This window comes from Talpa europaea, assembly GCF_964194135.1.
Source record: "Talpa europaea genome assembly, chromosome: 1".
NCBI classification, from domain to species: Eukaryota; Metazoa; Chordata; class Mammalia; order Eulipotyphla; family Talpidae; genus Talpa; species Talpa europaea.
Window position 1 is genome coordinate 127,782,938 of NC_140073.1, and position 24,630 is coordinate 127,807,567.

The 24,630-nt window shown below is 38.6% G+C and overlaps 1 protein-coding gene across 2 annotated transcripts in view; it reads right to left on the reverse strand.

Annotated features, from left to right (window-relative positions):
- Nucleotides 1–24,630, reverse strand: part of ANKRD44 (ankyrin repeat domain 44) — a gene marked incomplete at its 3' end in the record, with an annotated part of 163,641 nt that overhangs the window by 114,646 nt on the left and 24,365 nt on the right. For both annotated transcript variants that reach the window (XM_084251977.1, XM_084251976.1), the window contains exons 2-3: nucleotides 13,182–13,260; nucleotides 4,555–4,625 (exon numbers count right to left, since the gene is read on the reverse strand). In XM_084251977.1, coding sequence (XP_084108103.1) covers nucleotides 4,555–4,625; nucleotides 13,182–13,260 — 150 coding nt within the window. The remainder of the gene's footprint in view (nucleotides 1–4,554; nucleotides 4,626–13,181; nucleotides 13,261–24,630) is intronic.

Below are 24,630 nucleotides of genomic sequence, written 5' to 3' on the forward strand. Positions count from 1 at the left end.
AGGGGACACAACATGAAATGATCCACAACACCACTTCAGGAGAGTCTCCTTGGCGGTCCCAAATCTTGCTCATTTATGCCATTGAGCATCTAAAGTATGTTTCCCCAACATTTTTGTGTGAGGTCCTCTTCATTTCTTCAGTGGTGGGAGCAGTTGGAGAAACTGGAGGATGAGTGAAGCTCTGAGGGAGTACATAAAGGAGTCGATGCCATTTGGCTCCAGTTTTTTTTATACCATGTACCATGTATATAGTTTTATTTCTTTCTATTGAAGTAACATTGGTTTATAACATTATATGTGTCAGATAAACAGCATTATATTTTGACATCTGTGTGTACTAACTATTCCTACCAAAAGTCTAGTTCCCATTCACAACCGGACCAGTGACCCCCCTTATTCCTTTTGCTCATATCCAGTCCCTTTTCCTTCAGAGAACCATTCTGTTCTCAGAATCTAAATTTGATTTTGGTTTTTTTAATTTGTTTTATCTTCCACATGTGAGTGAAATCTTATGGTATTTGCCTTTCTCCATTTGACTTATTTCACTTAAGCATAATCCCCTCTAAGTCCATCCATGTTGTTACAAATGACAAGATTTCATCCTTATATTTATAGCTGAACAGTATTGCATGATGTATATACCACATTTTCTTTATCCAGTCATCTACTGTTGTGTACTTAGGTTGTTTCCATGGCTTGATTATTCTTAATAATACTGCTATGAACATAGGGGAGCCTGTATCTTTTTGAATTAGTGTTTTGTATTCCTCAGAAAAATACCCAAAATTAGAATAGTTGACTTATATGGTATTTCTATTCTTAATTTTTTGAGGAATCTCCAAACTGATTTTTCATAATGGTTGTATCAATTTACATTCCCACCAACATATAGGAAAATAGGAAATTTTTCCCACATACTTGTAAACACTTGTGTTCCTTGTGTTTTTGATAATAGCCATTTTCACATGTGAGGTAATATCTCACAGTGGTTTGGATTTCCCTAATAATAAGTGATGATAAACATCTTTTCATCATCAATTATTAGCCTGGCTATTGAGTCCCTAGAAAATCCAGATGAGGGGCATGAGGAAGGTGAGAGAAGCTTGTAGGATTGAATCTAGAAGGGAGTAAGCAACAAAGCCTGATCAATACCAAAAAGTTTGATGATTTATCTCTAGAACCTGACCTATGTTGGCCAGTTTTCAGGTGATATGACCCAGTCTTGTCTGTGGAGAAGTTTGTATTATATCAGGCTGAGGTAGATATTTAATCGGTATTATGATCCGGTATTCCTATTACTATAACAGGCTCAGGCAATAATCTTTGCAATAAAAATTATTTTTGTAGACATAAAAATATGAGCACAAATTTTGCCTGCATGGAAAGGTTCAGAAATTTGACTTACAATGATATCTGTCCTGCATGCAATTTTGAAACTAATTCTGATTCTTCAGGCTCCAGGGGCTTAATTAGCTTCTAGTGCCACACGCCCATAAACAAACTTCAAGTCAGTTTACCCTGCATGGAAGATGATCACCACCAGTATTCTCTGGGGTGCACACAAGTTACATGTGCACAGTTCTTCAGAGAATCACATTAACATAGTGTTCTGCACTCCATTTACCCTACATATAGCTTAAGTTAAAAACACAAGTCTTTAATGAATCACTCAAAAAACAACTATTTATGGAGCAGACCAGATGCTAGAAACAAAGATAAGCAACAGGTAAAGCACTCATTCCAAGGAGTTTACTGTCTAGAAGATTTTTTTATATCAAAATAGAATAACAACCTCAATGGTAGTTTTACTGTGTCAATTAGTCAAGCTGAACTACATTTCCCAGTACACTCTCCTCTGCATTGGTCCATTAAGGGTTGGCCACAAGAGAAATCTGTATGAATTTTGGAAGGCAAAATAAAACCAGACCTGACAGACGTGTTGGGTGTCAGATACTGTCGCAGCTTGTACACTACATCACCCAACAGTGAGAACCTCACGTTGACACAGGGTGGTACCCAGGTTGATGCTTTTCCAGATCCTGCTATATCTTCTTCATTTTCTCCCATTCTTGGGCCAGGTTGCATGAGAGCTCAGGGATGAAGAGGTACCTTCTGCAAGTCACCCATGTCCATGATGTTGAGGCAGTGAGAGACAGGTGGGTTCCAGTCTGTCCTTGTTCTCCCCATTTCGCATCCAGCTTGCCTTATCAAACACAGAGCCTGCTAGCTACAGGACTTCAGACTACACAGAAACCAGGGATAGCCTCACATGAACTCCTCCAGCAGCTCACACAATCACATATGACCAAATCCTTGTACCAAATATCTTATTCTGCATCTCTCATGGGTTCTGCATTCCTAGTTGAAACTTGAACCCTGAGAGATCAACTACCTATGTTTTAGAAGCAAAGGGACTTAGAGAACAGCATAGAATGTCTGTCTTTCAATGAAGAAATGATTTTCAATATATATTCATGTAAGTAATGTCAGTGCTTGTCAATGTAAGCAATAAATGTGCCAGTTCTCATTCTGAAGCCACATATCCCCTTTAGCAAATTCAACAATACCAGTCCAAATCTTCTCTGTTCTTTCTCCCTTAAGCCTACTTCCCATCCCTAGATATTATTAGGGGAAGTACAAAGTAATGGCAATAAGATCAGTTTCTAAAGAAGGAGCAAACGTGGATTTAGGACTTCCACAGTGCAGCGATGTGATTGAAGTTAAGATGCCGACAGTCAGTTATAACAATGGTTACAGAGACTCCAATTTTCTAAGAAACTTTTCAACTTGTGACATATTAATATGACAGCATCCTCTTATATATAACCCTGATTGTTTACAACTCAGGGTTATTTGCCTTTTAATTCCATCCAAACAAGATACCCCTGTAAGGGCACTTTTTTCCCAGCAAACCTGCAGAGGGAGCTGATTCCTTAAAGAAGCAAGAAATGCCTTTCTCACATGTAAAGATTGATTCATCACTGGGTTGACTGAATTCAAACACACTAAAGATATGTTAAAAAGTGGGCTGATGGTTGGTGGAAAATAGATGTTTTGAGAACTGAAGCCTTTGCAGTTTGTTGAGTGTTAAATGAAGATAGAGTGTTAGTTGGAAAAAGTAACGCAGTCCTGAAATCATCTGGTTTTATGTCTGTCCCCCTGCACTCGTACTACCTAAGGGCAGGAGACCTGTGTCTTATTTCTCATTGTAGCTCCATCAGTAAGCACGGTCTGGCATTAAAAGGTGCTCAGTAAATGTTTTCTTGAACTAGAAACACATGATCCTTGTTAAAAGGTAAAGCAAATCCATATCCTTCAAAAGACACTTTTTAAAAAATTACCAAAGATCAAATGGTCTTAAAAGACCTGCTCTTTGTCTATGCAGGATCTGGTCTCCTGATGCTGATTGTATAAGCTCAAGCAGCCCACTGCAGCTGCTTTGCAGGTAAAATAAATGAAATGTGAGACCATAAGATTCCACAGTCCTCAGGGTCTGGGCCAAGCAACTTAGGATCATTTGCCTCCCTCATTCCATGTGGGCTATTTGGGAGAACACAACCCCATGTAAAAACTACTCAAATCACACAGCATAGCAGAGATCATGAGCACTAAGCTGCCAGCCACCACGTGCACTGAAATTTCCACAGTTGCCAAAGAGGAAAAGTTGCCTCTGATGACAGCCATGGACACCTTTGGCATCGTGCATGCATGCCCAGCAACGCCTCCTGCACCTGTGTGATCCTGGCGCATAGCACCCTCTCTAGAAGCAGGGAAAAAGCTTCACTTGGTAAAATCAGCTACAAAGATGAGTCATTGCAATGCCAAGTGCCTCCAAGGTTAGAGCCTCTTGTATCCCTCTGACCAGGGCATCTCCTCTGATCAGGTTTCAAGGCTCAAATTCACCAGGGCTCCGACCACCCTGCTCCCACACTGGTCCTGCCTTCTCAGCCCTTATGCTTTCCTGAACCAGCTGATCCATTTCCCACAGTTCCTATTCTGTTTCAGACAGGTAATCTATTAGTCACCCTCACCTGAATTTCCAACAGTCAAAATAAATTGTCTCTTAAATTCCCATAAGGTATGAGGCTTGGATTACATCAGGGAACAAAGCACAGATCCCTGCTCTCATGGAGCTTACATGCCAGTGACATGCTGCCCAACTCAACATGTTCTTAGAGAAGTGATTAGCTTCCTGACCCTTGCTCCTCCACCTGCCTTCTCAGTCAAGGCCTCACCAAGGCATTCCCTCTACTCATGCAGTTATTTGCTCCACCTCCAATTCAGCTTTGATGCTATATTGATCTACTTACCTGTTTACCTCACCTTCCAGACTGAGAACACACTGAAGTTAAAGGTCACTCTGTCCATCTTGGATGACCCTAACACTGCACCAGGATGCAGGAGGTGCTCAAATCAAAAACTATTTGATTTTGATAGTCCTCTTGTGTTAGAAGTAAATTCTCACTGCCCACTAGTGTGAATCCCTAATTCAGAGGAAGGCATTTCCTCTTTCTAGGGACCAGAGGTGCTAGATCAAGTAAAATAATCACTCACTTCACTTCTGGAAGCAACAGCTCGGTGCAGTGGGGTCAGCCACATATTGTCCTTGGCATTTACACGAGCTCCTGGAACCAAAGAGCACAGGTTAGAGGCATAACACAGTCAGGAGTAGTTCTGCTATTGCCAATGCTTATTGTGTGCTCTCATTTGCCTGATACAGTCACCCAGTTTGGTTTTTTTTTTTTTTTCTCTCTCTGTATCAGCACGTGCTTTCTAGCCACCAGACAGTAGGAGATATTCAGTAAGATAGAAAGTAAAATCAGAAACTGAGATTGTCACAAGAATTGGGATGAGACTAAATGAGAGATGCGGTGTCTCACTGGGTAGGAGATAGTTATAAAGCAGTTAAGAAGGCTGAGATGCTCTGGGACACGGAAATATAAGTTCTGAAGAATGAGTAACTTTTCAGGTGTGTTCTGGAATACAATATATATTTCTGAATACAAAACATACAATTACACACATAATTTTATTCTATTTTTAATCAGTAAGCTTATTTATCTCACAAGACATACAATACTTATTGGCAAACTGTCAGGGATGTGTGCCTCCCAAAAAACATATTCCAGCAGTCATATTTCAAACAAATCTTGTAGAGTTGAGTTCTGTTCAGATGTGATCTGAGCTGAGGGGATTAGCAGAAATCTGCTTTATCCACAAATCCAAATTGTTTCTCTAGAATCAGCGCAATGTTCTGGTAGAAAGAAACCAGCTTCTGCAGAGCTTTTGGATGATAAAACGTGAAGCCTCTGTAGACTGCTTACAGCTCCCTCACACCTTGCGGTGGGCAGACAGGCTCACTTATGAGCCAGAATCAGCTCACACTCAGAGATGGGCCTCAGGCTTATTTTTCTAGCAGTCACACCACTGTCGTACAAAAGCTCAATGTGATGGATTCACAGAAAATAGAGCACATCCTCCTTTATGACACCTCCACAATTCTCCAGGAAGCTCACCAAGCTACAACTGCTCTGCTAAAATTCAGTATGACCTTCCTGTGTGAGGATTTGGAGCTTTGATCAGTCTTTTGGTCAGAGATGAAAGGTTTCACAAAATGGTTATAAAAGAAGAGGGAGGGAAAATATGTATGATATCCAAATGTGTAAGATATCCATTAAGAGAAGTCTATTTTAGCCTTGGGACAAGGAAGGAACTTGTGAGGAAGAGAGGAGGGGTGAATCAAAGAAACTAGAAAGTAAGACAGAGGAGGGGGAAGTGAGAAGGAGGGAATCTGGGACAAGAGTGGAGAAAGTGAGTCAAGTGGAAGCAGAGACTGACTAATCTCTGTGAGGCCCAGGTCAGCTGACAGTTTTTTAAAGGGAAAAGAAACCCAAAAAAATATTGTTTTTAAAAAAAATAAAAGGCAGCAGGGAACTTTCATGGGTAAAAGGTGAGCTAGAAATTTAATTTAAGGCACTGGCTACAAAGAAATAACAAAACATAGAAATACCACTGTTTTTTACCTTTAACTGAAGAAGAATGAGTACCACCAACAATGTTAATTATAGAGACAAGAATATAAACCTAAAACAAAGAGAGATAGAATGTCTCTCCTCCTCCCCATTCTGGTTTCACTGGTTTGAGATGAGGCCTGGCAAAAGCTCTCCAGGACACAAGATGAATGCAAAGTTAATTTTAGTATATAATTTTAATTCAATATGTACAAAATGTTATGATGTAATAAAGTCACAAAATTAGTAAGATAATTTACTTTCCTTTTCGCATGCTAAAACTTTAAAATCCACTGTGCATTTTATACTTACAGCACATCTGCATTCAAACTGGCTTCACTTCAAGTGCCTCATAACCACAACTGGTTTGGAATAACATATTGGACAGTGCAATTGCTAAGAGTCATATTAAAAATTGTTAACATAATCTGAATTCTGACTGTATATTAATGTATGTGTAGTCTATTTAATAGAGAGATACTCTGACTGCATCAATTTTATATTAATAGAGGAGGGAACAAAGATCATGAAAAGTAATATCCCCCAGATATCCAGCCAGGAAATGAAGATTTTTTTTATTTATTTATTGAAGTAACACTGGTTTACAACACTGTATATGACTTAGAGGTATAGGATCTACCCCTTCAAGTGTTAGCACACCACACCCCCCACAAAGACACCGATAGTCCTTCACCAAGTCCACTGATTTGATTTTGGTTTGGCTTTATCTGATGTTTTGTTTCTCTATACTCCATGTATAAGTGACATCATCCAGTATTTGTCTTTTTCCTTGTGACTTATTTCACTGAGCATAATCTCCTCCAGTTCCACTCATGTTGTTGCAAATGGCAAGAGATGATCTTTCTTAATAAATAAGAGCTACTGGATCTCCCTAGTAGCGCAAGGGATTAAGACGCAACCTATAAGGCTATCCACAGCCTCTGCAGCATGAGTTCAATCCCCGGCCAGGGAGCTACCCACATGGTGTGGCAAACCTCTCCTAACTCACCTGCTGCTCCCCTCAGCAGTGTACTTCAGTCAATCTGCTTGTTCTGTTCCCCACTCTGTCTCTGGTGAATCCTCTCACCCCCCCACACCTTTGGCCTGTACCCTAGCTCTTGTATACATGCATAAATACATACATACATACATACATACATACATACATACATACATTTATACATTAAAAAAAATAACTAAGAGCTACTCCATTGTGTATATACCACATCTTCCTAATCCATTTTTCTTTCTTTGGGCACTGAGGTTGTTTCCACAGCCTGGCTTCTGTAAATAGTGCAGTGCTACAATGCATCGCTTCTCGGCCTTTTGGCCTAAGATCAAGTGTAGTAAATAGTGCTACAATGCATATATCCCAGTGCATATATCCCTCTAAATTAGCGTTTTTGTATTCCTTGGGAAGATGCCTATGAGTGGAATTTCTCGATCATGTGATAGATCCAAGAAATGGAAGATTTGAACCCAGTCTAACTTCAAAGCACAAGCACTTGGATACTATTCCTTACTTCATAACTAGCCAACATTTGTCCAGCATTCAACTAAACACTGACTTTCCCTTCCACTTTTCCCTGTCATTCTCTCTGTTCTTTATTGTCACTTCTCTACCTCCACCAGATGCACACAGATATGGATGCACATGTATGTAGATACTATATAGATGTATGTATATATAATATGTGTATAATATATAGGGATATATTAATGTGGGTCACATATATGTATATATGCTCCCTTGATTTCATTCCAATTTCTTTCCTGTCTTCATATGCAAATATGCATATCCATAGAAAATTAAGCTGAGTGATCAGTACAATACTGTTCGTATATTTGAAATATAACACAATAAGTTTTAAAAATCTATAACATACTTTCATAAATATATTCTACATAAATTGCATCATACTGTAATAACACTTTGAGCTTGTTTCACTAATTTTTCATAGCTATCCATGTTGATAAAAACAGAATGAGTCTAGCCTTTCTAATTGCCACATGTATTCCAACATATAAATATTCCACATCTTTTAGACTTTTCCTCTTATTGATGGATATTTCAAGTGTTTCTAACTTTTCACTATTTCAGACAATGCTATTATGAACCTCCATAAAATGATTCTTAAGCAAATGTGCAAGTATTTGTCCAGGATAGATTCTAGACAATTAGAAAGGGACTTTCTCTGTTATAGATCATGCATACTTTTGGTTTTAATAAATACTCTGGGTCTGAGCCCTATGAAGTGTGCCAATTTACACAATAAGAGTGTATAAGATTGCTTAGTTTTCCCACATCCTCATCAAAACCTGGTTTGATTATTTTAATATTGCAAATCTGAATGGAAGAAAATCATATTACATTTCTGTGTTTTCCCGTTCAAGAGTGAGGTTGGGCATTTTCTAATATGTCTGTTTACTGATCATTTTTAATTCATTCTATGAGGATAGCTTGTTCATATGCTTTACCTATTTCCCCTATTTTTCTACTATAGCTTTTTCTTATAATTTGTATTTATACATGTATATTATATTGTTTTTATTATCATTTACATATTCCAGAAATTCCAGTTTTATACAGATGCAGATGTTGCTCTTAATATTGAAATTCTTTCATGGAGAAAAATTACTCCAAGCTTGCTCAGCAGCACAGGGCAGCACAGGGTAGCACACAACACCAGAACTGTTGTCATGCAGCTCCAGAATTACTGAAGGAATTGGAAGATAATTAGAAATCTAGGAAGTGGCTTCCTTCAGTCATGGTTTAAGTGCTTCACCCCTCTATTCATTCTCTTCCAGAGGTAAACAGGCAACTGGCAGGAAAACATCCTCTCCCCAAACGAGAAAATTATTATGACAAAAGCAGAGTTATCTTAACGGGGACTGAGCAATATTTCATCAGTGTCATCCCCTGCCATGGACTTCCTCATCCTCTTCCTCCAAACGCGTCCAAGAGTCTTGTTTACATGTCAGAGGGAGATGTCAGATGGTTTTGGCTCCGAGTTGAATATTTATAACATTTTTCTAAAGGAAGCTTCACGTTATTTACCTGTCAGGCACCACTGTGCACTGAAGGACACAGAGTCTGCATATCTAATGATTTACAGGCAAATGCATTTTACCCAGGGACACTTTGAAGCTTAAACACTAAAAAAAATAGTGCCAGGCAATACTGTTTCATTAGAGACAAAGACCCAACAAAAGTCAGGCATAAGCTGTAATTACAAATGAGGTATTTTTTGTCTTATCCTTGTTGCCACTTGATTTTATTTTTATAAATATCAGGAGTAAAGGGAGTTCTGAGCATCTTTTCCAGAGGCTATATATTTGTTCCCTTAGCCCTGTCATCTAGGAAGAAATAAAACAAAAGAATAAGATAAAGTGGCTTAAAAATTTTACAGGCCAAAGAGAATTACTGATTCTTAAGATAGGCATATTTAAATTTTGACTTTTAATTGTAGAAATAAACAGGTATATTATAAAAATCATATGAAATAGGATTATAATATAATGAGGCCAGCTTGCTATTGATTTATTCTTAACAAACAGACCAACTCTCATTATATCCCAGGAGCATTGTCCTTCAAAGCAATGACCTTGGCAGAGTGCATGATGACTCCACATCTGGCAACTGCAAAGAACATTCCTTTTTTTTTTTTTTTTAAAGATTTATCCGTCTATGCATACAAGAACTGGGATACAAGCCAGAGATGTGGGAGGTGAGAGGATTCACCAGAGACAGAGTGGGAAACAGAACAGGCAGATCTACTTAAATATACTGCTGAGGGGAGCAGCGGACAAGACAGGAGAGGTCTGCTATGCCATGTGGATCACCTACCTGCCTGGAGATCGAACTCATACTGCAGTGGCTGCGGACGGCTTCATAGGTTAACCCCTTGCGCTACCAGGGAGGCCCACAAAGAACACTCTTAAAACTCCCCTTGATGTTGCTTTTAAAGTCAGTTTATACACCCACCAGAAAATGGATCATTACTTCATAATCATGCTACATTTAGGGGGTCAAAATCAGGACTGCCTGGTTTAGTCACACCTTTTTTCTTTTTTCTTTTTTTAAAAGATTTATTTATTTATTTATACAAGCGCAGGTACAGTCAGAAGCCCGGGAGGGTGAGAGGATTCACCAGAGCCAGAGCGGGGAACAGAACAGGCAGATGGATCGAAATACACTGCTGAGGGGCGCAGCGGTCGTCAGGAGAGGTCTGCGCACCATGTGGGACCCTCACCAGAAGCCACGGATCAAACCTTCACTGCAGAGGCTGTGGGCAGCTTTGCAGCCCAGCGCTCAACCACTGTGCCACCAGGGGAGGCCCACCCTTTTTTTCACCAGACAAAAAAACATCAAATCCAACCTCAAAAGATAAATTTTCATTATGCATAAGAGAATCAAAAGAATGACATGTTACTGACTCTGGAAGCAATTTGCATTGAGAGTAGTTGATCATATTTTGAAAAATCACAGGAAATAATTTTACAGGAATACCATTTGTTCCATATTCTAATAAACTCTAATAAATTTATTATTTTTAATTAGTAATTACACCTCACAAACACTCCCATGTTATAGGGTAAGTACTTCAAATTTGCCCCTTCAGCCCAGGACTCTAACTCTTGGGCATCCCCAAAACTCTCTACAGGGTATTGTTACACTGGCCATTTCAACTCCAGTCTCTAACTCTGAACTCCCACTGATTGGTTCACATTGATTTCATTCATATGTATAGGGACAAATGATTTCACAAGCTGTTGATGACCTTCTGCCTGAATGCTAACTTTGGCCAGTTCCCAAACAGAAGCTAAAGGAGAGGTGGGAGGTAAAGTGGAGGAGGGGGGATAAAATAAAGCCAGAATTTGGATTGGCAGTTATAAGAAGGGTAAATTGCTAGACCTAGTTCCTCCCTTTGTGCTCAGAGACATTCAGGTTTCCATCCGCCTGACTAATAAGAGATAATGTCAGTCGGAATTTAGCAGGCTTGGATTACACTATGCTCTGTAAGTTAATACAGCAGAGAACACAGCTGTAATGGGCTGTTATGGCAAGGCCAAATTATTTATCCAACATGGGAACCATTAGCACCTCATTTATTATTAAACTGGAAAAGAGTTTGGTTGGAGTCCCTATAGGGTCAGTTGCCAGATGTAAGCTCAGAGATGAAATCATCATGCTCTTGCAATATTTCCTTAGGAATAGAATATACAAATTGAATAAAGGACTTCTCAGGGAAATTAAAGCCATGAGAATTCCAAGAGTTTACCTAAGCTTCCACAGTTAGGAAAAATTTCTAAAGAACTTTCTCAATGCACTTCCAAATCCTAAGACTTCCTAATTAGACAGGGGGAGGGGGGGAAATTCCATAGCATGTGCACCAAATTATACTACAGTAGTTAACAGCTCAATAATTCTAGAATCAAGCCAGTGTACAGACCAAGAGAGACAGAATAGTTTCTCCTGACTCTACTGAACAAGCATATTAAAGAAAGAGTGGTAGACTCTGTGACCATGTAAAGGTGATACGAATTCAAGTTTCCCCAACAATGACCAGGCCACAGGAACCTCAGGAACCTGAGGAAAATAAATGTGTCAACTTCATCCTGCAGAATTACAACCTTCCCTTTTGTGTGTGAAAGAAACAAACAAAAAAATAAAGTTTTGAATCTGCACATTCATGAACCAATCATTCCTCTGAGATTCTGAGAGGTCTTTTAATACAACATTTGGGTGATGGGTGCAGCTGGTTAGGACCATTAGGTGTCACACACCACAGAACCTTTCCTTTTACACTCTCGTTGATTCTGCCACAATTTTCCATGGGCCAAATTTTTACTGCTGGGGCAACCAGCCAGGTGAGCTCTGGCTCTTAGCCACGGTCTGTGCCAACACCAAACAATACACATTTGTTTGGAACATAACCTTGGAACATCTTTAGAACTGTCAAAAGGAAGCCCTGTTCTCCAGACCACAAGAGATGATACATGAAATCTAACCTAAGCTCCATGCAATTGTCAGGAGCGGAGGGCATACATGTAATAAGGCACAGATTTCCTGGGAAAACCCACCTGAAGAACATGGACACAATAAAAACAAGGGCAATCTGATCTTCCTTGTGTACCACAATGCAATTCTTGTTTCTTTTCCACAATGCTTTCCACATCTGCTTATAAATACATATCAGCTCCTACCTTTGCACAGTATACTGTGGAATTCTACAATTTCCCTTAACTACTGCAAACAAAGGCAAATCTTATTATAGACCTTTTGCATAGTCTGTGGTCAGAGGCATTTCCTCCAGATTTGAATCTCCCAAAACAAAAAGGAGGAAGAAGAAAGTCAGCTGGTCTATATACAATGTACACTGAGACACACGCACATGTTCAGATATGCTCTGGGAACTTGTCTAGCAAATACTCAAGGGAGAAAGCACACGCTAAGTTTTGGAAACCTGTTTGGAAAGATGCAGCAAGCATACAGGTTTCCAAAACTGAAAGCACTGGCAATTTTAAAGCTGATGAACTATTTAAAATACACAGGAAAGTAATATCACAAAGACCAGTGTACATACAAATCAGATGGAACACACACTGGCCATGTTTCCTTTCACTTTTTAAGATAAAACATTTTACAAAGTTGTAGTCTCCTTTATATCCTTCACTGAAGACACTTCTCACTCAACCTGCCTCCTCAAACGTAATCACTATGCTGTCTTCTTTCCTTCCATGTTTTTATAATTTTATTATGTAGTTGTATGTATCCATAAATAAAACATAGTATAGTTTTGCAGCACAATTTAAATGTATGTAAATCTACATTTGCATGTAGATTTTAAGGAATCAGTTTCCTTGTTCATTCTTTCTCTTCTTTACAATAAAAAAAAATCCAAAAGTATTGAATCCATCTAAAATACTGGATCTGATAGACAGTCAGGAATCAGGCTTTCAAAGCAATATAAACAAGTTTTATTGGAAAAATAATTTATCAATAAAATAACTTCCTGTATTGTCATTTGTATACCAAATATTTTCATTTGATCAAATAAAATTCCATGAACACAATGAAAGAATTCTGTTTGGATTCATGGCAATCGATCATCTAGTAAATTGGTCATTTCAATTTTTATCTTCAGTTGACTTTTGAGTGTTATTTACCTGACAAAATCAGCAGTTCAATGATCTCTGCATCTCCCAGAAATGCAGCCACATGAAGCGGGGTTCTCTTCTCGGAATCCTGAAGAATGACAAAGATAAACAAGTCAGTGCTGACTGGACGTGCCTACTGTGGACACTGTAAGACATGGCACTCAGTCTGATGATCATGGAAAACAGTGAAGCCCAAACTCCTCTCACTGAGTCCTGGCTGTACATTTCCTCTCAGCATGCCCCATAACCACAAGGATAAACCACATGCCATCTTCTGGGCATGTGTATTGTACATGTGTCTGCTCCTTTTATTGATGCCCAGCTCAAGTCAAAGATGGACCATCATACACTGGATGATGAAATTAAATTTATTTTCCAATCTTCCATGTGGGAAAAAAAAATCAAACCTTTCTATGTACCTTAAATAAAGTTCAAAGCTTTCATTTCTTTCTAAGGGAACACACAGGGACTGTTCATAAGGACAGTAAATGCAAATACAGTCATTTTCTCCTTTCTATCCCACTAACTGTGGCCTAGACCACTGCCACTCATACCATACTTATTTAATGCCTACTTTGTGCCAGGAACATGGGGACAGACGGGACCACCGCAGGCCTGTCCCTGCCTCCATGAAATGTATACACCAACAGCACGTGAGTTTGTTTCAGTTGGTGATAGAGACTGCAATAAAATTTAAACAGGACAATTGGATCAAGTGGCTGGCAGATGGGAATAAAATTCTTCAGAGTGGGAGACTAAGGCTTCCTGAGAGTGATGACAATGAAGCTGAGAACTGAGGTAGACAGTACTGTCTCTGTTGATGAGAAAACTATGACTCAAATTAAGAAATTTTCTCAAAACCCCACAGATATGTAACAAAGCCAAGATTGGGCTTTCACCTCTCAGATTCCAGTCTAAGTCCTTGGTGAGGCATTTAATGTGTTGTGCTAAGAGGTGGCACAATGGCACATAGGGGGGGAAATCGCCTGCCCATTTGTAAGTTGGAGATAATAATATCTATCTCAGAGAAGTGATAAGTGAATTCAAGATAATGTAAGTAAATAAAGCTCTATGCAGGCATGAGACTTGGCCCATGCACAGCAAATGTTTCTGCACTGCCATTATTGTCAGCAGCATGGATAGCTGTATATTAATTTTCCCTCCAAGACTAAGAACTCCCATAGGGTAAAGAAGAGGTCACACTCACTTTTATCCCCATAGTACCAGAATACTAGGTGTTCAGCATAAATTGGCTACACTGAATTGATCAACATGCATGCCTCCCCACAAACTTCCATCAACTGCTCCATAACCATGGCAACCAAAGCTTGTATGCTAAATCTTTGACATTTCTCCTAAAACTAGCACACTTTAGTTTTTAGATTCATAGATTCACTGCTGATTTTAATCAACATCCCTGTTATCACTTGATTATATAATTTACCTTGATTAGCCCAGGGATAGTATTCTGTTTTCTGATAGTTCAGTCTCCCTGCTCTTTCTCAGTCTCTTTAAGCCCATTGCTTTTGGGCATTTCATGATTCACTAAAATCTAAAACAGATGGCAGGCAGGGGACAAGACAAGAAGTGATCTTCAAATCCATCCATTTGTGAGGAGGTCTAGTAAAAAGGTTTTATGAAGGGATGAACTAGCTTTAAGTGGATAAAAACAGAAGTCCAAACCCGCTGGGAATTTATGTTGTCTATGTGTGCTGCAGGCAATTACTACAGATGAGTGGAAATAGGGCAGTCATGTAAATTATTCCATATAAAATAATGGTATAATTTGAAAAATTCAGTAAAATATGCAACCATAGTTAACCCTCCCATAACTGCATCATCCTTTCTGTGACATAAAGATTCAGCTTTTGAAAACATGTTTGTTTATGTGAGAATAAAGCATATTAATTTGTTCAATAAACTATACAAATAACTAAGACCAGACTGACAAATGTTTTCTATTTCTTCAATTGATAGCTCTACATTACTTTTTACTTTATCCTTATATTCCCTTAACTCCCCATTATATCTACTAAAAAATTTCTCAAGTCTTGGGATAAAAGTTATATAATTATGTTATTCTGTGATTTGAATTTGTTCCAGAGTTTGGGGTCAACAAATTAAAAAAATGATTTAAACAAGGACTAGCCCAACCCAAATCATGACTTCATTTGACCTAAAGCAAAGTCAGTGCTCTGTTTGAGAACTTGGCATCAAATAAAAAGCTAAGAAAACTCCAATATCCATATCTGGCTGGCCTATCATTAAATGACTGATTTTGCTCATTCTACAGCCCTTTTTATGACATGGTTTATTCAAACTTTGACTCCTATAGTATAAAATAGACGTGTTATGAGAAATCATATTGTAAAAATTCTTCCTTACGAACATTAGTGTTCCTGTTAAAATGCATTGAAATGTTTCCAGTAGCTTCCAGGACATTTATGCCAATCAATGCTCTCCTTCAGTGACATGCTATAAATAAGTAACTGTAGAGGAGATTCAAGTAACAGTTCTTTGGTACTCCAAAGCAACAGAAACACACGATTACTCGTGCTATTAAGATCTCAACCAAAATGACAGTGTATTTGCATTACTTGTCAACACCTCCTCTCTACCAAGAAACCTGATTTACAAGAACATGAGTTGAGAAGTGAACAACAGAACCACAGTAATCACCATACTTGATCAAATGAAATGCAACAGAAGGTTGTAATTCATCCTATGCCTAAGAAGAAAGACACCCTACTTGCCATAACTAAAGAACAGAGTAAGTGATGCAATGGTAGAAGGAAGACTCTGGGTAAAAGAGAATATTAGTAATAAAACTAGTAAAAATAGGTTCTATGTTAATGATACTCAGAATATTGAGAAACAGACACAAATCTGATAATTATAGAATGCTATATTTTTTTTTTCCAAATGACTTCTCATCTATTCTACCACTTGAATCTCAGAGGAAACAAACCTTCCAGAACTGTGTTGTTAGTCTTATCATCACCATTTGAAAGATAGGGAATGTGAGCCCTTGGGTAGGTTATAAAAACTGCCCAGTTCAGCAAACTGATATAAAGGAATTATGCTGGCTATCAACCTAGAGCTTCTTACTTTATAAGAATGGAAGCAAGAATTGGGAAACAGCACTATTTACAATAACCAATTTATGGAAGCAACCTAAGTGTCCAAGAACAGATGAATGGATTGCCGTGTGTGTGTGTGTGTGTGTGTGTGTGTGTGTATACACAAGGGAATACTACTTAGCTACAAAGCAAAAAAATGTACTCTTATCATTTGCAATAAATTTGTGGAGCTGGATGGCTTCATGCATATCAGGAATATAGAGAAATAAAACAAAGGTCAGACAACATCAAACCAAAATCAAAGTCAGAAATCTGATCACGAGCACAAGAGGGGAAGGAGGAGGGTACAGGAAAGAGAGGGGAAGAATGGCCTGTGATGGAGGACATGACGGCCTTGTTTTGGGTGTGGTATGGTAACAATAACCTGAAGAGGTGGCAGGCTATATTTCTAATTTCTGAATCATATACAGTATGTTACACCAATGTTACCTTTTTTTTTTTTTTTTTTTTTTTTTTAAAGAGGCATGTTTTATTTATTTATTTATTTATTTGTTTGTTTGTTTATACATGCACTGGGTACAGTCAGAAGCGCGGGAGGGTGAGAGAATTCACCAGAGCCAGAGCGGGGAGCAGAGCAGGCAGAAGGACCGAAGTACACTGCTGAGGGGAGCAGCGGGCGGCAGGAGAGGTCTGCGCGCCACACCAATGTTACCTTAACGAAAAATCATAAAAAGAAAAATAACCAAACAAATACATTGTGGCATGGACTCCATAGTGGCCCTATTGGCTCTAGCTTATCTGAAAAACTTAGGAAGCCCTAAGCCAGACCTCCAGGTTAGTGCAGAGCCCACCTGATATCCTACAGGATTAGGGGTAGTTTCTGGATCAAAATTAGATTTCAGGACCAGAGTAGCATTCAGAGTACATGTCCTCTGCATTTCCTGTTGCCCAGGTGGACTCTCTGTATTAACCAGCAGCTCATAAATGGTAGTGTAAGTCTTTACAATGCCCAGGAGCAGAAAAGAATTCAAAATTAAGCACAGTAAGAGCAACACACATTGGAAACAGCTCATCAGTGTAGTTTTTAAAAGACAATTAAATTTCACAAAAGGGAGAAACAAAAATCTCTTTTCATTACCCAATAGTTCCAGTTCCAAATAATCCTTGTGAACAAATTTGGACCAGTGAAAAGATGCAGAGGTAAATCCTCTCTTTCCATGAATAGCCAAAGACACACACAGTCAGCTGCTGTCTGAACTAAATTTGCACTATGTCATGGAGAGATCAGGCAGAGGAAGTTTCTGTCATCTGTTTACTAAAGTGCAGATGAAAGCAAATAGGGAACTTGAAGTACACATATTAAGTGTGTCTGACATGGGCAGAGAGGCTGTTCTGGCAGCTAAAAATACTGTGTAGGTGGATAGACTCAGGGGGCACCCCAAGGCTCTGGTCTGAAGACTGAGATTTATTACATGCTTTGGAAATTCTCAAGTAGAAGTGCATGATCTAATCTTCATTATAAGTATCTGTCATACAGTAAAACAAACATCCCTCCCTACTTATAAATATCTTACATACCGACGCAGACAGATGGAGCAATATTAAGAAAACAAGCCCTGAAAAGCCTTCCTGTCATGAAATATAGACAGTTCCAATCATCAATCCAACCCCCCCCCACCCAGAAACAAAGAAGCAGGGGGAAAGCTGACAATTAGGCCCAGCAAGCTTAATGTGATATTGAGCAGAGATCACTAGAAGCAAGATGTCCAAAGAAACTCTGAACAAAAAATAGGTAAATTTTTAAAATACTTTAATCACCTGAGGAAGAGACTGTTAATAGATTTAAATCAAACAAGGCACAAAATGGGAAAGATGTTTGGTTTAAATGGGGGATTAAAAGAAGTGTGTAAAGAGGAAAAGGAGGATAAAGACACAAATACTGTGTTTCTTTTTAAATTGTTCATGTTTACTTTCAAGTTTTAACATCTCCCAAATACAGAGAAGCACAGAAAACAACAGATTGTATGGTCCCACCTGCAAAATCAAACAAATTGACATTTTTCTGTATCACTTCATAACTTTTTTTTATAGCTTGTGCCATGAGTGTTGTGACTTATAATAACTTCAGGTGTGTGTGTCTTGAGTGGGGGGAAGAACAGTGCAAGGTCACTGCAAGGTATAGCTTTGTGCATGTCCCTCTGTGCAAATGTGTGAGAATCTCTCTATAACAGATACCAAGAAAAAAGAAGAACTGGTTCTTAGGGTACATATATCCACAACTTTATTAGGTGTTTTCAAATAGATTTTTTGAAAGTAGTTTTACCAATTTACACTCCCACTAACCACAAATTAGGTCCTTCTCTCAGCATCATTGCCAATATTTGACATTATCAATTTTATTACTCTTGACCAACATGATGTGCCTGATAGGGTATTTCATTGTTGCTTAGAATTTCATTTCACTAAAAACCAGTGAGGTTAAAATCCTTTCTATATGTTTATTTAAAAGGTCTGGCTTCATTCGCAGCAACGTGGATGGAGCTAGAAGGAATTATGCTCAGTGAAATAAGCCAGAAGGAAAAAGAAAAATATCAGATGGTTTTACTTATGGCAGGAATATAGGGGAACCAAATAAGAACTCAGTGTAAAAAAAAAATAATAACAGTACAAAACACAACAAAGCAAAAACAGACAATTATAAACCAGAGACATCCTGCAGGGGAGGAGGGAGAGGGATCAGAGAGTGGGAGGGACGAGCACAGGGGACTGAGGTGATGGTGCACGGGTGCATTAGTGAAGGAGATTCTACAGGGACTACACCTGAGGGGGTGGGGGGAAGCAGATATTGTTTAAAAATGAACAATGATGTAAAAAATAAAAAAATAAATAAATATGAACAATGAAAAAAATAAAATCAAAGGTCTGGCTTCTTCATTTGAAAACTGTCTGCATATATGTGAATTTAAAGATGTCTTCACTCATTTTTAAAATCAGTTTTTAGTCTTTTTCTTCTCTTTTTGTTTTTTAATGGGGTAGCATTAGTTTACAATATCATATATGATTTAAAGGAATCAAGAAGATGTAGTATATAAACAATGGAATATTATACAGCTATCAAAAAAGAAAACTCATGCCATTTGCAGCAACATGGATGGAATTTGAAGGAAAAATGCTAATTAAAAGGAGTTGGAAGGAGAAAGATAAATACCAGATGGTGTCATTAATATGTGGAACATAAAGTAACTAAAATAATATATAAAGAGAAGCTGGAAAACTAAGCCTTGATAGCTGACCATAGAACTGATGCACCAAGGAGTGGATAGGTGGGGAGGAGTATGAACAAAGAGGGAAAGAAGCACAATGGTGGTGGAATATGGGTGAGTTGGTGGTGGGTACATGATGATGGTGATACCAGATGTGGGTTATTCCATTATTACCTCAATTAAAAAATAAATAAATTTCATTTTAATTGAGTTTTAAAATATTATTTAGGGCATCCCCGGTGGCGTAGCGGTTGAGCGCTGGGTTGCAAAGCTGCCCGCAGCCTCTGACAGCGCCGGTTCAATCCCCAGCCGCTCCTCGGCCACAGGAGGAGGGTCCCACATGGCGCGCAGACCTCTCCTGCCGCCCGCTGCTCCCCTCAGCAGTGTACTTCTCCTGCCACCCGCTGCTCCCCTCAGCAGTGTACTAGGGTCCTTCTGCCTGCTCTGCTCCCCGCTCTGGCTCTGGTGAATTCTCTCATCCTCCCACGCTTCTGACTGTACCCAGTGCTTGTATAAATAAATAAATAAATATTTGGAAAAAAAAAATAAATAAAAATAAAATATTATTTAATTAAACTTTTCAAGGAAAAGTCAAGTTACACCATCACCTAAAAACAGCAGAGATGAATCAATGTCTACCCCAAGTCACCATAGGAGGTAAGTTTAGGTTTACCCTTGTTATGCAACCTTCCCATATAAATTATCCTATAGAACTGGATTTTTCTTTACTTCAGTTTTCTAGGTCTTTGGCCTTATAAACTCCTACCATCAAACAACTGTATTCAACCATCATTCTGTTAGTATTTAACCTGTCCATCCAAATATAACATGGATGTATAAGAAAGACTAGTACACTTTGTTGTGCTATATCCCAAAGTATTCAATTTACAGGTCCAAATCTCAAAACTCTAATTCTTGAAATTAAGCAAGATCTTTCAAAGTCTTTAAAATGAAGATAAAGAAAAAAATGAAAATAACAAAGGTGTTTTTATCTGTTTTTATTTTAGTTATTAGATGACTAAGTACTGGATACTGAGTTAATTTTTAAAATAAGGTATATGTGGAAAACATTATATCAGCGATTTTTATATTTTCTGATTTAATCCTTAAAATAATACTATTAGGTAAATATCATCATCCTCATTTCCTAGTTGAAACGCCTGAGATTTTGAGATGTAACTTGACTGAAGTCACACAGCTAGTAAGTGATAGAATCAGGATTCAGAAACAGTTCAGATTCCATTTTCCATATACTTGCTGGCTCTCTCAGTAGTTACAATCCTTGGTAAACAAAATGAAAGCTATTCTTCGTTACACTTAGTACTTATGACCTAATACTCAAGATGCAAGGACAAAATTCTTGTAAATGTAAAGTAGGCAAGAAGAATAAAGTTGGAGAACTAACACTACCTTATTTATTTATTTATTTTTTGTGTGTGGGACCCTCGGCGGCGGCCAGGGAACGAACCAGTGCTACAGAGGCTGCAGGAAGCCTCGCAGCCCAGCGCTCAACCACTGCGCCGCCAGGAGAGGCCTCTAACACCACCTTATTTTAAAAGATTCACCACACATGATACAGTAATCAAGGCCATTTTGGCAAAGGTGCAACAACACACATATGTGGACAACATATATGATTTTCCAAAAAGCTACAAAGGCAATTCACCACTTGTCAACAAACGGTGTAGAACAATTGAATACTTGCATGAGTGCTCATTACCACTTTATTTGTAATAACCAAAAATTGGAAACAATTCAATTATTCCAGCAAGAGATAAATTGGTAAACTACAGTATTTCCATATAATAGAAAACTAGTAAGCAAATAAGAGGAATAAATTATTGCTATTGTCACCACATATGTTGAGTGAAAGAAGCCAAGCAAAGAAAAGTATACACTGTATAAATGCATTTACATAAAATTCTAGGAAATCTAAACTAATGTACAGTGACAAAGAGCAGAACTGTGGTTGCCTGAGCAGGCTGGGGGAGAGATCAGAAGAGACAGGAGGAAAGAATTACAAAGGGACAATAGGAAGCGAGTGTATTTGAGGACAATGTATTTGCTCATTATCCCAATTGTAGCCATAATTCATGGGTGCAGACATATGTCAAAACTGCAAATTGTACAGTTTAAATATGTCTTGTTTCTTGCATGTTGATTATACTCAACAACTTTTTAAAAATGCATAAACAGACATTTTTAAGAGTTAAAAAGTACTGTTGGCAGCAAGATAAATTCAACTGACAGGAAAAAAGCAATGGCAAAATCTAATAAAACAATGAGTACATTTTGGGAGGAATTCATGCCTTGCTCATGTGAAGACACAAAAGCGAAGTTTTTGCCAAAGAATAGATGTTGCAATGAAATACCAACTAATACCCATGACAGTGGTCAAAATCAAAAAGACCAAAAACAAATGGTGGCAAGGATGTGGAGGAAAAGGAACCTTGCACACTGTTGAAGAGAATGTAGACTACTGCAACCTCCATGGAAAACAGTATACAGGTTTCTCAAAATATTAAAAATAGATTTGCCCTATGATCTAGCAATTCCTAGGTGGAACAGATGCACTTCAGTGTTCATTGCAACACCAGTTACAATAACCAACTTAGGGAAACAACCTAACTGCCCAAAGACAGATGAGTGGATATAGATGATGTGGTCTACACATACAAGAAATACTACTCAGCTATTAAAAAAAAGGGGGGGGTAAAATCTTACCATTTGCAACAATATGAATGGAAACAGCAGGGGATTATGCTAAGCAAAATAAGTCAGAAGGAGAAGAAAGACAAATATTGGATGATTTCACTCATGTGTGGAATATAAAGAAACAAAACTGCAGTACTGAGGCTACCAGAAGGGGAGGTTTGGTGTTAGGTAGCAAAGGAGGAGGGGGTCCAATGGACTATAGTGGAGGATACCCGGTGCGCTGGTGGTGGGCTTGGTACGGTATGGAAACATGTATCTGAACAGATGTGAATCTTATCCCTATTCACATACAGTATTATAAACCAATATAGCTCCATAAAAATGATGCAATTTTTAATACATGGAGTGTTGGATGAAAAATCTTTTAAAAAATAAGCCTAAACAGGATTTATCTTCAGAATCTCTTAGGACATTTTTGTTTCCTAAACAATACCTTTAACAAATGCATACTGAGTAAGGATATAAAAAATAAACCTAGACAACTAAGTACAAATAGAAAGATGAATATTTCTGTCTAACCTGTGGGACCACCACAACATGTCAGCACTAGATACCACTAGACTCTCACTACTACGATGCCCAGATACCCAAATGACAGAGGCCACTATAGAGTAGTCTCTACCTGGGAAAACTATCTGTGAGATGATATCTGGCCAGAAACGATTCCTGAGAGTCAGTGGAAACAGAACATGAAAAGGGTTCTAGTCCTTCACTGCTACAGAATGGAAAACTGGTCAAGGTGCCTGTGTTTGCTGCCACTGAAATAGCAATTATTACCTGCCCACTGCAAAACAATCATCAGGAATTTCTGATGACAACCAAAGCAGGTCTTCATAGCCCCACCTTTTCTTGCATCCTAAAAGCTAATTAACTTCACAGTTGCTCTGTGCAGCCACCTAAGCATTTAATTTAATGCATTTGTTAACTAGCTTTTCTTAACAGTAATTTTTTTTTAAAGATTTTTTTGTTTAGGGCCTCCCTGGTGGCGCAGCGGTTGAGCGCTGGGTTGTAAAGCTGCCCACAGCCTGTGCAGTGCAGTTGGATCCGCAGCCACCGGGTGAGGGTCCCACATGGCGTACAGACCTTTCCTGGCGCCTGCTGCTCCCCTCAGCAGTGTACTTTGTCAGTCTGCCTGTTCTTCTCCCCACTCTATCTCTGGTGAATCCTCTCACCCTTCATGCCTCTGGCCTAGACCCCAGTTCTTGTATGCATAAATAAATCTTTTTTTTTAAAAAATAGTGTAAAACTGATTTTTTTTCCACTGAACTACAGAAATAACAAGATAACAAAAAAAAAAACAGGAGGTTCAATCAGAGGATGGTCTGAGGACTAGCTCTTGGCTAGCCTAGACTTCAGGTTTTCATGTCATGGGCAATCTAACTTTATGATGGCATAAATCCAGGCTTATCTCACTAGTACAGAAAACTTCTGTTTCCTACACATGAGGAAATTTAGCATGATCTTATGGCTTGAAGGGGCTGCTCCTTCATTACCCACCCGCCCTATAGTCATTGATGCACTTCTTGCTCAGTCTTGAAATCCCCCAGAAGACCCCTTAGTGATGACTGTTAGTGATCTGCCTGACTAGATGGATTAGCCCACAGTGTGTTCTGGTATGAGATACTGTCTTACCTATAATCCCTAAGTCAGTGATACTCTTATATCACTTCCCAGCTTCACTAAAAAGACGATATGCTTAGGTTTTAAATATAAATGTCCTAACATGATTTCTCTTCCCATCCTAAATGTGACACTAGATAAAACAAGAGTTCTATGACCTTGGCCTACTTCTTAACTGCCATTTTTTTCCCTAAGAATCTGTATTTCCTCCTGCAATCAACCTGATCAGCTTCTTCTATTTTTTTCCTCACCAAAGCAAAGACCACTGGTGGTGGTGGTATGTTCAAAAGGCAAGTTTCAGATGTCTGGAAATGCAGAAGTGTGATGTGTTAATGACTCAGCACAAAACAATTCCCTCTTGAGAAAAGATAGAGACATTTTACAAAACATAAAGACATTTTAATGTCACAAAGGGAGGCCCTTATTTGGGGTTTTTTACTCACCTCGGTGAGTCTTTTCACACTTAACTTTCCTCTGAAACCTCTTGTGGTTCTCCTTGTCCCCTCTATTTTACAGTCTTCTATTGTGACACCATCATCATACATGACTGCCTACCATTGATTTTCCTGCCTTTCACTAACCAGGCTATGGGCTGAGAGTAAAAGTAGTCTGTATCAACCTAGCACCACATCTGCATACAGTAGGTGTTTAATATAGGTATGTATCTTGGAGGAATAATGTCTTGATTTATCTTAAACTCTTTATCGAAACCTAAACTCCAGTAAGAAAGACTCTGTATGAGAGTTGCCTGGGGGTTTCTGTGGTAAGACAGAAAACTGG